Raw genomic sequence first — 15470 nt, 5'->3', positions numbered from 1 at the left:
TTTGTTGGCTGTGACCAGCATTAAGCATGGTGCTATCGGAGCACACTAGCTTTCAAATCTCAGGGTGCTTCAGAGGAGAGAGGGTCCAAGAACTGTGGGAAAGAGATTCTGAGAGTCCTTCTGGCATTTTTAGCTACTTTCTGAAAGACAGGGATAGTTAGCCAAGAAAAGTAGGAGTCATGAGGTAAGAACTTGCAGGAGGAAAACGGCATGCATGTGAATGTCCACTGCTCATGAGATAATACCCATGGACTAGCCCTTTGAAGGTTTGAGGCCAAGAAGTGATGAGAAAGAAATGCACTCATTGCCCTTTCCTGAGCCTCTCAGCTGTCACTCATTCTGACAGAACAGTGAGTGTGGAGACACCCTCATTCTTGGACCTCTTTGCTTTGGGAAGGTGACTTCAGGGCATTTTCTCCTTCATCCTATAACAGTCTGCACTGGCTTTAATTCTCATCTACTGTCAGTCCCTACCCCATGGAAGATGAGCTAATAGAGGTCATTAGTCTATATAGAACCACTTTCTAAAAATCACATTTGTTTTGCTTTAGCTCCCTATCTTCTCAGTCAGTTCCTTTCCAGGTCCATCTGTGGTAATCCTAACCATGGATTCCATGGAGAACTCATAAGCCCTTTCTTCTGCAAGCCTGTGAGAACCTTATGTAGCACAAAAACAACAAATGAACTAAAACAACAACAACACCCCAACACTGGTTGTCATCACCTGTGTAGAGGCAATCTTGAGATGAGGCTGTTCCCTTGGAGTATATGGGTGGTCTCGATGAATAAGGGTCTGGAGGAAGCAGGCGGTAGATCAGAGCCAGAGAAGAGATGGGGAGAAAAGTAGAGGCAAGAGCGATATTGATCATGAGCTTGGAAAGCTAATAGCCTCTGGCAGCCAGAAAAGATAAGAGAGCAGACTCATCATGGATCCTACAGTGAGATCAGCCCTGTTGACCCAGTTTAGACTCCAAGTCTAACTGTGTGTTTTTAAATCACTGAATTTGTGCTGTTTTCTGAAGTGGCAGCAGTAATGAGTAAACCAAGCATTGAGCCTGTTCAGTGCGCCTGCTATGCGGTGGCTCAAAGGTCCTGAGGCTGCGCTCCTCACCCCAGCTGTACCAGATGCTCCCCAGCTTCTCTGTGCTTCATCCTTTCTGAAACTGATTCCTGCATTTGTGATCTGGACGACGTTGCCTAAGGTCTCTGGCATCCAGTTTCATGTTGTGCTTCCTCTCACGTCTTCCACCTCTTTATATTTATTCTGTTAGTCATTTTTCCTGTTTTCTTTGGGTTTCCTGAGTTAGCAGTCCATACTACATGGTCACTTTCCAACCTTTCCTTCTACATGCAACCCATGGTAAATGGCTGCCTCTCCTCATTGCAGCTACACACAGGGTGATTCTTTGGGGGTCACTGGTGATTCCAGATTGCCAAATCCAGGACCATTTCCCATCTCAAGTCTCTTTCATTCCTCTAGATCATATTTCTCTTGAGTTGTGTTTCCCCTTTAGAGATCGTACCACCACTCTTCCTAGTTCAGGAAGGCTTCTGCTTCCTTTGGTTTATCATTCATTCATTCATTCATTCACTCATTCACTCATTCACTCACTCATTTAACAATCTCTTAACCCAACCACTTTGGTGTGTGTAAATCTGCATGAGTGATCCTTGTTCGTGTATATGCACATGCATGTGTGTGTTTGTGTGGAGACCAGAGGTCACCTTCAGGTGTTATACATCAAGAGCTGTTCACCCTCTTTGTTGAGACAGGATCTCCCTCAGGGACCTGGAACTTGGCAGTTGAGCTAAACTGACTGAGCAGCGAGCTCCCGTGCTTTTGGACTCTGCCTCCTCAGTGTTGAAGCATCGAAAGCATGTACCACCATACTTGGCTTTTTACGTGGGTGCTCGGGATTGAGCGCAGGTCCTTATGCTTATTCAACAAGTGCTTTATCTGCTGAGCTATTGAACGTTTACTGTCAGCCCAGAATGAAGTTAGGGACTAGTTGTGACTATGGAGACATAATCCTTAAGGAGTTAATAGTAAAGTAGAAGAGGCAGAAACCCCATAACAATGATAATAATAGTTATAATAATAAAGTTATTGAAAATAGCACTGTTATCACCGTTGTTATTACCCTAAAGACAAAAGTGAAGATGCACACAGGCAGCACCCGGCCCTCTGGCCTTGTTCTTTAATTTATGGTCCCCGAGGTAGTAACAGCCTATGGCCTGAGCCTGACCTATGGAGCAGGGATCTCTGGGGGTGCCGCTGAGGTATGGGTCAGCTTCCTGGTTTTCTATCCTGGGGAATCAAGACTCCTAACCCTGCTCCTCTCCCTGGAGGCCCTTGTCTCTCCGCTCCCCCAGCACAGACTGCGTTTAAGGCTCTCGTTTAGGTAGTATTTTCTTAAGGACCTCACTGTACCATCTCTCCCTAAGGCAGCGTCCGTAGCCCTGAGAAATCTACATCTACTACCTCCTCTCACAGCTTCCGTATTCCATCTGAGAGATTCAAAGAAAGAGCAAGAGAGAGATTTTATTTTCATTATTTGATCCCTTAGACTAGGCCTCATATAAGTTTTGTTCGTTTATTTACCACCACATACTCTATCTGATGTACACATACACACCCCTTATGTACAAACACACATATACCCTCATGTACACACACACACACACACACATACCCTCATGTACATACACCACTCATGCACAAACATACACACCCCTCATATTCATACTCCTTATGAATACATACACCCTCATGTACATACACCCCAATGTACCCCATGTACACACAGACACACCCTTATGCACATACCCACATCCCTCGTGTAGACACAGGTGTACACACACACACACACACACACACACACACACTTCATACAAATATATTGGAACTAGATAGAGCTTTTGCTCACAAGGAAACCCTAAGCACAAATTATCCGGAAGCCTATCTGCTTTGTGGACCATCACGGTGATTGCATTTGGTAAACAGTGCCCTTTTTACCTCCACATCTTTTCTCTTTGCTGCTACATGCAGAAGCCGTAGTAGATGGTACTGTTCTGTCTGCTCCAATTGAGACATCAAGGCCAGGAGTTCTGCCAGGTGCCTGTTGATTGGTTGGGGCTGCTTTTCATACACAGCAGGTAACACCCTCAGCAGCATGGCGTTTCCTATTGGGGGAACAATAAAGGCAACAGCATCGACTTTATCAACCTTGAAGCAATAGAAATAACATTATTGTCGCTGTAATAATCTTTGCACTTAAGCAGCACAGCCAATAGCCAGCCAAATGTTCTGTTAAAAGTAACAGAGTATCTCGTTCTGAAAAAATTAGTCACAAAAGAACAATTCCAACTGATTCAAGAGGGGGGCACTTAATGATACAATCAGCATCATTATTCAGTGAAAATTTTTTCCCTGAGTAATGTTCCACAGGGGTTAGAGGCGCACTTGACAGTAAGCCGACCACACCCCTGAGGAGACAGTTCCGATAAAAAATTCCCCGTGAGAAGAGACATTTGGTTGATGTTGAAACAAAAAGTGAGCAGTGTTATAAGCATAAACCTAAATGAAATCGAGCCAAAAAAATGTTCTGAGGAATGCGCTCACATTCCTGAGGGCGGGAGGTTTGGTTCGACAAGGGACATATGGGAACGGTGCCTTATGCTTACAGATGGTTTAAAAGGTAGCAACACAAATTTAAATCTTCAGTTTCTACATTGAATTTGCACTCAGCTTGTTTGTCACATGTGATTTGCTCAAAGTCATGTGTGACAGCTGGATTTAAACTGGCAAAACCTGAAGGAAAGAAAATTCCATAAGCTGCAGGGACAGACGTATCTGCAACACGTGGGAGACAGCTGCTTATGGCTTTATGGTAGGATGTTTCAGCTCAGAGTCCAGGCAGGCACTTACTTTAGTGTCCCAGAGAATTTGGTTTCTAGAGGTTTCTCGTAGAAAACTGTCAGATTCTATTCATAGTTTTTGATGTGGCAGTGGTGCTGGGATTGAACCGAGGGCCCCACACATGCCAGGCAAGCGCTCTTCAAATGCCCATGTTCACCCCAACATGGTTTGTGGTTTAGGTTTTCTATAAAGCTGGCTTTATTAGAGAACGTATACACAGGAAGAATCAAACAAGCAGAAACTATACATATGTAAACCTTCATTAAGTGGTAAAGATGTGCGAATTCACAGAAGACATTTAATTATGAACATTAGGGAAAGAAAGCTTGGATTTTTAGAACATCAGTGTTAATATTCAGTGAAAGTAGACAAATTTAATGTAGTTGGATAGAAAAATATTGAGACTTGCTTTTCATAGAATAGCTTGAAACATGTCTTAGCAATACACCACAGGATAAAAAATTTTGGAAGTACATTTTTAAAAAAAATAGTTTGTAATAGCCAGGTGTGGTATGGTACATGTCTACCACCTCAGTACTTGGGAGATTGAGACAGGAGGATGACCACAAGTTTGAGCCCATTCTGGCCTATGTAGTGAGTTCAAGACAAGCGTGGGCTACATTGCAGGACCTTGTCTCAAAATGAATTAACAACTGAAATATAAAGAATTTGTCCTGGGATAAGAGATGGCTCAGCATTGAAGAGCACTGGCTGCTCTTCCAAGGACTGGAGTTGGAATTCCAGCACCCACATCGTGACTGGAAACCATCCAGTTACAGAAGATCCAACACCCTCTTCTGGCTTCCACAGCATAAAATAATAAAGTAAATTTAAAAAAAGACACTGTTCCCATCACTATTTTTTAAACAATTTAATAATTTAATACCAAACAATTTGTTTGGTTTCTGCTTGTTTTTGTATAGAGCTTTTCCGGGGAATTTTTGGTTCAGTACATAACTGATGCAGAACGCATTAGGTCATAGAACTTAGCTGTGTGTGCACACTGGTCGGCTGATGGGAGAGGTCACATTGAATGCGACTGTAGCTAGAATCTAGGACAGGAATCTGCCGTTTACTACCATCTCCAGCAAAGGCTCTGGGGGGTCGTTTTGCAGGGGAAATCCCTAGATTAGTCATTTTCAACTGACTTCAATTCTAACGAGATAAACCCAAAAGATAAGTGCAAAAGAACTTATTTTATTTATTATTTTAGTTAGGAACTGATGAAGAAATTTGGGATGTAGAAATTCTGTGAAAATATTCCATTCATAACTCACATTGTTTTAAATATCGAATGTTTCAAGCCCACAGACAAGCATAAGAAATGATAAAATTGATAATCGTGTGCCTGCCACACAGCTTTACCAAAACTGCCTTGCGCCATAAATCTTTCCTGACCATTTGTTTTCTTTTCTCCTCAGAGGCAGTCATCACTGTGAAGTAAGTATTTCTCATTGTTATGAATGGTTTTATACCTTAATTACATGTGTGTATCAATAATTATCTTACAGCCATTTGCCTGCCTCATAATTTTACCTGAATGGATTCCTTGCTCACAGAACTCTTGGCAAACTATTTTATTCCATTCACTATTATACTGGTTTTCACTCAAACTGGCTTCTTATCTTTATTCTTCTCTTCTACCCAGGGGCACCATTTTGTTAATGTACTCTATCGATTCCAGAAGAAACCATCAGAAAAAGGCCCAAACTCACTCAGATGTGTTACCTTCTGTCTTCTGAAGGCAAACAGGAATGTCACTTTCCTAAAACCAAGGTATAGGAAAGGCTTCACGGCTCCTACCAGAGACTCCAGAAGGAACCATTTCTTTGACTCTTCTAGAGTCTGGTGTGTATTTGCTGGTTTGTACACCTTTCCATCACTTTCAAAGCTAGAAACATGGTGTCTCTGCCATCTTGCCTCTTCCTGTCATCATCATTCCTCACCTAACTGTCTTTTGCATCCTTTTTTTTTCTCTTAGAATATTCTCCTTATTATATGTGAGTGTACATGCATGTGATATGAATGTGTGTGCGAAGATGTGTGTAGAAGTTAGAGGACAACTTTCCGGAGTTGGTTTTCTTCCACCACCAACCACTAGAAGGACTGAACTCAAATCACTTGGGACACGTATCTGTCTTCTTGATTCATTACCACTCTCTTTGGTTGTGCCAAATTGGCCATTTTATCCATCCCTGATCTTTTAAAAAGAATTTTAATTCACTTTAAAAAAATATGGGCATCACATATAGCCCCACCTTTACAAGTTCCTCCCCACTTAGCTTTCTCTCCTTTTCCTCAAAGAAGGGGAAACCCCACTGAGGTATCATCCCACCCTGGGATATCCCGTCAAAGTAGATAAGTGCACACTCTCTCACTGAGGCCCAGCCAGGCCATCCAGTTAGGGGAGGAGGGTCCAATGGCAGGCAACCGAGTCAGAGACAGCTTCTGTTCCAATTATTAGGTGTCCCACATCAAGACCGAACTGCACATCTGCTACGAATGTGTAGGGGGCTCAGGTCCAGCCCCTACGTGCTCTTTGGTTGGTGGTTCAGGTCCAGTGAACATCCGTGGGTCCAGGGGGGTTGATTCCGAAGGTCTTCTTGTAGTGTCCTTGACCCTTCCAGCTTGCTCAATTCTATCCCTCACTCTTCCACAAGACTCCCTGAGCACTTGCCTTGAACATATTGGCACAGGAGACAAATTCTTGAACAGAAAACCAACAGCTCAGGCACTAAGATCAACCAAGCCTAAGGACACCATCAATGGGACAAAATGGCAGCCTACACAATGGGAAAAGATCTTTACCAACCTTACATCTGACTGAGGTCTAATATAAAATATATACAAAGCACTTAAGAAACAGGCACCAACAACCCAAATTTAAAAAAACAAAACAAAACAACAAACAAACAAACAAACAAACAGGATACATAGGTAAACAGAGAATTCACAACAGAGGAATCTCAAGTGGCCAAGGAGCACTTAAAGAAATGTTCAAGGTCCTTAGTCATCAGGGAAATACAAATTAAAAACAACACTGAGAGTCTACTTTACACTTATCACAATGGCTAAGACCCAAAAGTCAAGTGACAGCACATACTGGTGAGGATGTGGAGAAAGAGGAACACTCCTCCATTGCTGGTGGGATTGCAAACTGGTACAACCTGTTTGGAAATCGATTTGGCAGTTTCTCAGAAAACTGGAAATAATTCTACTCCAAGACCTAGCTATACCACTCCTGGGCATATACTCAAAAGATGCCCCACTATACCACAGGGACATCTGCTCAACTATGTTCATAGCAGCTTTATTCATAACAGCCAGAAACTGGAAACAATTCAGATGTCCATCAACTGAAGAGTGGATCAAGAAAAGTGTGGCACATTTACGTGATGGAATATTACTCAGCTATTAAAAACAAGGACATCATGAAATTTGCAGGCAAATGGATGGAACTAGAAAATATCATCTTGAGTGAGGTAACCCAGACCCAGAAAGTAACCCATGGTATGAGCTTACTTGTAATTGGACATTAGCTATAAAGTCCAGGTAACCATGCTATAATCCACAGACCCATTAAAGGAGCAGTAAGCATTTTTATCCAGTTCTCCTGCATTTGCTTTTTTCAGATAGGGTCTCTCATTGGCCTTAACTTGCTCAGTAGGCTTAGCTGTCTGGCCAGGGATCCCCAGGGGCCCTCTCTTCAGTACTGGCATTAGGACCCTACATCACCACATCGGGGTTTTTAGTGTGGACTCTAGAAATCGAACTTGAGCCCACAGCCTTACTAAGCTATGGCTCCTGACTGCCCTTTAAACAGTATCCTATTGTCTCACAGGACCATCTCTTTCTGTGAGGCCTTAATGATTTTAAAACATACTCGTTTTTAGCTGCTATTTCAAATAAGTTAAGCTCTTGAGCGGGGGCCTAATGCTGTTTTACTTCCTGTTGATTCTTATTCATGATGCCCTGTTCTGAGATCAATGTCTAGCTACGTGTAACTATGGATTCATTTTTTACTGTGGTGAATGGCACATGCATGTGTGGTCCAGGTGCTTGAGGGCACTCAGTCACTTGTGATTCTCTGTGCAGGGTCAGAGAGAGGAGTTTACCTATGGAAATCCAAAAGGCAGCCCTCTGAGAGGCCTGGCATGAGGGTAGTCTCCCCCTCATGATCAGACTGTGACTGATAACCCTTCCCCTCCATCTCTTTTGTGTATTGGGGACATGAATCAACTCAGGAGCTGACCCTCTGGGAATGGTAACCTCTAGATCTTTGGCCACTGTGTAGTTTTCTTGTTTTATTTGGAGTTCATTTAAATGTTTTACTTTTTATCACTATTATTATGACCTATCAACGTCTATTCAGGTACTATGCATGGGGTGGGGGCAGATTTTCAGTGCTTGTTCAAGCACACACACACACACACACACACCCCACACACCAGGAGTCACTAATTTAAATTTAAAACAGGAACTTGAGAGGTACTCAAGCTCCTCAAGGGAGGTACTCCCGCCCTCCCTTTCCTGTTTTATTGGGTTTTTACCCAGTTGTACTGTGTTTATTAGTTGCCACTCCAGAGGAGTAAAGAGAAGTTAGTCAATCAGGATGGATTTGACTTCTAGAGTCATATAGGTTCTTAATGGGCTGGGTTATTTTGGAGTCAGAATCATTTTCTATAGATTGGACTTGAGAAAGTATCCAAAAAAAAAGTAAAAAAAAAAGTTTTCCATAACTTCAGGGGTTGTGGAATAATGAAAGCTCACACCAAGTGCCAAAATGATAATTTGCCCCACATCTCTGTGTTGCCCACCCCCCAAAGCGCTAGCACTTCAGGTTACAGCAACTAATCCTCAGGGGCACCAGAAAAGTCCAGCTTCCCTCGTCTTCTCCCCCTGGCCTGCCTCTAATTAATCTGCCTGCGGCGTGGACCTTGGTGGTTTAACATTGTGCAACCTCTTCAGCTCCCTTGCCCTCCCACCCAACCCCCTCCCCCAAATCCAGGGGAACTCCCTCGCGCTGTGCCACCGACATTACTCATTCATCCCGTTCAGGCTTTGGAGCGTTTATTAAGGGCTTCGCTCCTGCCTTGCTCTATCTCTCCCCGGCTCTCGGATCACTAGAGAACCTCGCTTCTTTCCCTGTGGCAGCGGCTGCGGAGCAAACTTCGCCTCTCCAGCAATGCATCTCCCTGTGATTCTGCTTTGTGCTCTCTGGTCTGCAGTGTTGGCTGAGACCTCCTATGACTATGAGCTCATGCATGTGAATTTGGACAACGAAATAGACAATGGACTTCATCCCACCGAGGACCGTAAGTTCATTTTAACTTTCTCAGCTTACCAAAACTACTTAACTCACCTTGGGGAGGGGGGTAAATTAACATAATTAACATAAGTAGCCAATGAAGCAAGCTAAAATTGTACTTTATTTGTAAAAACAAGGACTGCCCGAGAAAAGCCAGAGGCTTTAAATTAGTTTTTTAACACTTACAATGAGTTAAGCTATGCAAAATCACGGCTCTTTAACTGTTTTTAGCTACATAAATGGCATTTCCCCAGTTAGCTTAACATGTCTTAGAAAGAATGGTCCTATGTCATCTTTGAGAAGTTTACAACGCTGTTTTCACAGCTATCCTTAGAAGGAGAGGGGTTGCTGGGGACAGGCTTAAACTTGGGGTCACCAAAAGTGCAGCTCACTGCCAGCCAGGACAGGCTGGTAACGTGTGTGTCCTGCGATCTAGCCACACCATGCGACTGCCGCCAGGAACACTCGGAGTGGGACAAGCTGTTCATCATGCTGGAGAACTCGCAGATGCGGGAGGCCATGCTGTTACAGGCCACTGACGACGTCCTCCGCGGGGAGTTGCAGAGGCTGCGGGCCGAGCTGGGGCGGCTGGCGGGCGGTATGGCGAGGCCGTGCTCAGCCAGTGGCCCGGCAGACGCCAGGCTGGCACAGGCGCTGGAGCCTCTGCTGCAGGAGAGCCGCGACGCGAACCGCAGGCTGGCGCGCCTGGAAGACGCGGAGGCGCGGCGACACGAGGCGACAGTGCCTAGCCTGGGAGCGGTGCTGGAGGAACTGCAGCGGACACGCGCCGACCTGAGCGCCCTGCAGAGCTGGGTCGCTCGCCACTGGCTACCCGCAGGTAAGCACGGTCGGAGGGGACTCAGAGCCCGGCTACTTTTCATAGGCACACTCACAGAGCTCAGACACATCACGCCAGACAGGCTCATTGCCTTGTTGAAAGCCTCAGGAACCCAAAAGAAAATGGGATTTAACCATCGGTCTGGAAGTAGATATCAGAGATCCCTGACACTGGATCCGACCAGATAGTACAGGAGTCCATTGGCAGGTGTTTAACGGTGATCCTTCTTGCTGCCCCGAGTCCCTCCGTTAGGGATTTCCACGTCTTCTAATTTTATTCTGTCACTCTCTTTAGCTCAGCTCTGGTTTCTCCGGCACTATTTCAGGGCCTGGGCTAACTTCAGCGACTTTCCCAGCCCCTTAGCCGACTCCTCCCCCTCTGCTCCCTGTGAGCTGACTGGAGCCTAATTGGATCTCCTGCAAACTCAGCAGAACTCCAGGACTCCCTCATCCCAGTTGAGTTCAACAGTGCCGGTCAAGGGGTGCAGGCTCTGGGGCATGTCCTATAAAGTCAGGCGCAGGAGGCAGAGGATGTAGATGACTGCATCTTGTGTCCCGGGGAGGGGGGGCACACAAGAAAGGGATTATTTAAGCTGTGCAACTTGTCAAAACCCCACATAAAGCCCATAAAATGGCACACTCTTAAAAGCTAACGAAACAGGAAGAACCTTGGAGCCTAGTAATATGGTTCTTAAGTTAAATTTCTGATGGGGGCAGTGATGTTTTGTTGTAGATTTTTCTAGAAAATTAGTGTCCTATGTTGACAAATATCCCTGGCACTTCTCTTGAGTCTCAGAAACAATGACAAACAATAGCATCTCATACTGTATCTCCAATCAGATGGAGCTTATTGGATGGGGTAGGAAGTAGGAGACTCCAGAGCATGGTCCATTCCTTTACCGAAACAACTACGCTACAATCAGTCCTTCCTAACTATTTGAAGGATGGAGGCCATGCCCTTAAATCCTAAATAAATCTTCAGAGAAAAGGTATAAAGTCGAATCTAAAGCAAACCCTCACTGTGATAATTTTGTGATAATTTTAAAGGCATGGATTTTTTTGTTTTGCAAACTCAGTAGAGTCATGAACATATAATGTGCCCCTCAAAGGAAGAATTACTTTGTATCCTCACCTGTTAGTTAGAAAATATATACATTCCCAAATTCTAAACTGTTGGTGCTTATTACCCAGTAATACTTCCCCCTGCAGGCTGTGATTGTCCTCTCTCTCCTGCCAGCCTGGCCCCTAGAGGATTCCTAATCATGTTGTGGTCGGCCTCCTAAGAACCTAGTTTTCATTTTGCTTAGTCTTTGATAATATAATTACAAAGACTTATTAGTTAAAAACCATTTCATGAGAGAATTTCTGACATTTCAAAGCGGTCTCAAGGGCCTCGATCACTGCTCTGCAAAAGAATCCCACAAAATCTGCTAACGTACTACTTTACGGCATGAACTCCAGTAGCTGCCATGGCCTCCAGGGATGCTGGGTCTCCCAGACAGTCACGGGCCACCCGGGAGTGTAATCAGCCCTGCCTGGCCTATTTAAACAGGAAGGCAGTTAATTAGGTTTAGTGAATGTTCCCTTGGACAGTTCTTTAAACTTACAGAGGCCAGGAGATTCTAAATGCACACAAATGGTAGTCTTCTGTCCCCACAATCATTTGATTTGATTGTTGTAGCTAGAGAAAGAATCTTATCTTGAACATGCCTCATTTAAATTTTTCATGAATGATTAGACATTTTTAAGAGTTCTGCTATTATTTGGGGGCATTGCTGCCACGGTTGCTCTTATGCTATTTTCCTATATATCAATATTTCTTTGACTATTAGTAAAAGAGATAGTCTATGTTTGTTTGACATTTTTTTGGACTGACCCTAGCTCAGAGCCACTTGTGGGAATTTACTTTATAGGACATTTGGTGTCCACACATTCTACTGAGTCACCATTTAGTCCTTAAATGCTCTGGGAGTGACTTTTCAAAGCCGCCATATAGCATCTCCTTGGGCTATTATAAAGAGAACATCTAGCCCACCTTAGTTCTTTTCAGATACAGCAAGAAGCAGAGCCCATCTGTTCAAGGCCTTCGCCTTCGCATCTTAGCTGCCACTGCAGGCTTGAGATCAGCAGAGGTGGAGTAGATGAGGCTCGTGTGCATGTTCAAAGCCCGTGACTTCTGAATATTCTCAGCAGAAACACAACCTCTAACAAAATCCTTCAGAAGAATCCCCTCCTTTTAAAGCATTTTCTATAGTGGTGTAACTATAAAAGGTATATGTTTTAAAGCATATTCTTGGCCTGCCCAGATTTGAATGCAATATACTTGTAACTTGTAGACTTGCCGCAGAGAGCCACTCCCCCTTAAATATAGACAACACTAAAGGCTGGTGAGATTATAAACTTTGTCAAAAACTTTATAATACTCACTAGCAGTAAATTATTCAGAATTCGGGTCTTCTATTAAGAGGCAATATAATGGGTTGGCCTCGGGGAACAGACCAACCAAACTAAAACCTGAGCTTTAAAATTTAGCTATTATAGAAGCATAGGTTATTTTGTCTCAGTTTTCCCACCTGTAAAGTGGGACTAAGAAGACTTTCAAAGCAAGTATGGGTATTATTAAGGTGATGAACAAATTGGCTAGAATGCATCTGGGACACAGTAAGTACCCGATAGACATTAGTCATCATTACTACACTTTGCTTCCCGTCAAAGCTCAGTTTGCAACCTGGTTGTGCACACCAGTGATTTCAGTCCCTTGACAGTGGAGACAGGAGAATCAGAAGCCAGAAGCTATCCTTAGCTATATGTCCAATCTGAGGTCAGCCCAAGTTACAGGAGGACTTATTTCAAACAGCCAACAACAATAGTAAGACAAGACACAGTAGTTTCCTATAACCTCTGTTACTGATATCCAAGGCCATGTGTATATGAAACTATTCCCTAGTGACATGGCTGTTCTGAAACATTGTTTTAAAAGAGGTGCTGATAATGGCTACCTAGAATGAGGTAGATCCATTGATTTTTATAGATTTATTGTTTTAAGACCATGGTAAAGGTAAGAAGGAAATAGGATAGATTTTGTTAAAAACTTAGAAACAATAGAATCTTCAGAAATTAACTCATTGTGATTCAACAGTTTAATACAAAACATAAAAGAAAAGCAGATTGAAAGGGAGATGGTTGTTCATGGATTTTGCTATTTGTGGGTTGAACTGGCACTTCCCTTCAGTTTGCAAACGTCTTTATTCTGTTGCTTCACTGGATAAGCCAAGTACTTCTTCTTTACTTTTATTCTCTTTGCTCTACAGAGATCAGACTGGAGGCCCCATAAATAATAACACACCACTATATATAGTTATCAATTATAGTTAATATAACTGAATATCAAAACTCTGAAACTGAAGTTTTTTTCCCCCTTACATTCTCTTTTGCTACTCCAGGCTGTGAAACAGCGATTTTCTTCCCAATGCGTTCTAAGAAGATTTTTGGAAGCGTGCATCCTGTGAGACCAATGAAGCTTGAATCTTTTAGTGCTTGTATTTGGGTCAAAGCCACAGACGTATTAAACAAAACCATCCTGTTTTCCTATGGCACCAAGTGGAACCCCTATGAGATCCAGCTGTACCTAAGTTCCCAGTCCCTAGTGTTTGTGGTGGGTGGGAAGGAGAACAAGCTGGCTGCGGACACTGTGGTCTCCCCGGGGAGGTGGTCCCACCTGTGTGGCACGTGGAGTTCAGAGCAGGGGAGCATGTCCTTGTGGGCAAATGGGGAACTGGTGGCTACCACTCTGGAGATGGCCAAAAGTCACCCTGTTCCTGAGGGTGGACTCCTACAGATTGGCCAAGAAAAGAATGGTTGCTGTGTAGGTGGGGGCTTTGACGAAACATTGGCATTTTCTGGAAGAATCACAGGCTTCAATATCTGGGATCGAGTTCTCAGCGAGGAGGAGATAAGGGCAAGTGGGGGAGCCGAATCATGCCACATCCGGGGAAACATCGTCGGGTGGGGAGTCACAGAGATTCAGGCTCACGGAGGAGCTCAGTATGTTTCTTAAGTGTTGTGAAACTCTACTTGAAGCCAAAGGAGACTCACACTTTAAATATATGCCAGTTGGAAAGGTCTGAAAAACTTCGGTGCCTAATAAGAACACTTGAGAGGAATGAAGGAGAGACTTGAGTTCGTCTTTATTTACCTTGGCAAAATGCTGAATAAACAGTTGAAGGGAAGGCTTGAGAGAAGGCTTGGGGATGTTGTTACTAAGCCTTATACTGTGGTGCTTTCAGATTAATGTCTGCCTCTGTCAGATAAACCCTCAGATAACTAAACAGGACTGGACTCTGAACAGAGAGACGATTGTGTTCCTTTTATTTTATTTTATTTTTTTAGTTAATTTTATTTTGGCCAGAGACATTTTTATATTGGAAGAATAACAAAACAAGCTCTGTTGCCCATTGTTCATTCTTTCTGGTGTGTATTTTGTGACAAAAGAGATGATGAGAAAACCATATTTATACCGCAAAGTGACTTATTAACAAACACAAATGTAGCTTTCGTGTTATAATCCAGTGTTCCATTTGGGAGAAATTAGTTGTGTAATTTATATTGTGAAATGGATTTGTATTAATTTTATTTTTGTAAAAGTCTACTGTAAATAAAATGTTTTATAAAGCTAGCCTGTGTCCTCAAAACTTAAGTGTAAGAGCTGTTTTGAAGCAAATCCACACTCTTCCTCTTTTCATTTAGAGTCGTTTTCAGAGGCTGCTACGGAAACAGCAGTGTTTATATTGTTAGAAGCAAACTCTACTGATGCTATAAGCTTTGGTGTCCTACCAAAAAGTGGTTGTAAGAAACAGGGTCTTGGCTAAATGCATTCATCTCTCTGAGCTTTAGTGTTTTCAACTGAGGAAGATAGGAGGAAATGCTCTGATGAGTCTATGAGCTTGTACAATTTTCTGCCCTGTTGTAACACAGACAAACATGTGTCATCTGAGTTCTCCGGGTAGACATGGCCCACGTAAGCAAAGGCTAGATGCATGTTCTAGCTCTTGACATTGTTACAGGGGAATTTCGTCTATAAAATCCATATTCAAGAATTTCACAATCAAGTTGTGAGAAAAATGCAAAATGAAAGAGCTCGTGTTGTTCTATATAAGTTAGGATTTTGTGCATTTGTAGATCTTCCAGGCTATGTGTGGCCTATAGGCCACCAGTTGGACATGCATGGTAGGACTCTCAGAGGAGAGAACCAAGAATCTGGACAAGAAGCAAGGCCTGTATATCCATTTTCTTCCTGGTAATGGAGAGGACAGAGAACGCTGTACATTCAGGAGTTTGGGTAAGACACCTACCAATCTCCTCTTGGGGATTCTCTGCAAAGAATCCTAGAACCTTATAAAGCTGCTG

General features: G+C 43.3%; 2 protein-coding genes across 2 annotated transcripts in view; one reads left to right on the top strand and one right to left on the bottom strand.

Annotated features, from left to right (window-relative positions):
- The window catches only part of Veph1 (ventricular zone expressed PH domain containing 1), a 773456-nt gene that overhangs the window by 715163 nt on the left and 42823 nt on the right, over positions 1-15470 (bottom strand). The window contains exon 5 of the mRNA XM_032898283.1: positions 3017-3183. Within this exon, the coding sequence (XP_032754174.1) occupies positions 3017-3183 (167 nt within the window). The remainder of the gene's footprint in view (positions 1-3016; positions 3184-15470) is intronic.
- Ptx3 (pentraxin 3) lies at positions 8941-14745 on the top strand. The gene is made up of 3 exons (XM_032898282.1): positions 8941-9234; positions 9664-10065; positions 13508-14745. Exons 1-3 carry the CDS (start codon positions 9105-9107, stop codon positions 14119-14121), a joined length of 1146 nt encoding a protein of 381 aa, XP_032754173.1. The 5' UTR covers positions 8941-9104; the 3' UTR covers positions 14122-14745.

The sequence above is a fragment of the Rattus rattus genome, chromosome 3 (assembly GCF_011064425.1).
Source record: "Rattus rattus isolate New Zealand chromosome 3, Rrattus_CSIRO_v1, whole genome shotgun sequence".
Lineage (NCBI taxonomy): Eukaryota > Metazoa > Chordata > Mammalia > Rodentia > Muridae > Rattus > Rattus rattus.
The sequence above is the reverse complement of the archived record's forward strand: the minus strand, read 5'-3'. Positions and strand labels throughout refer to the sequence as shown.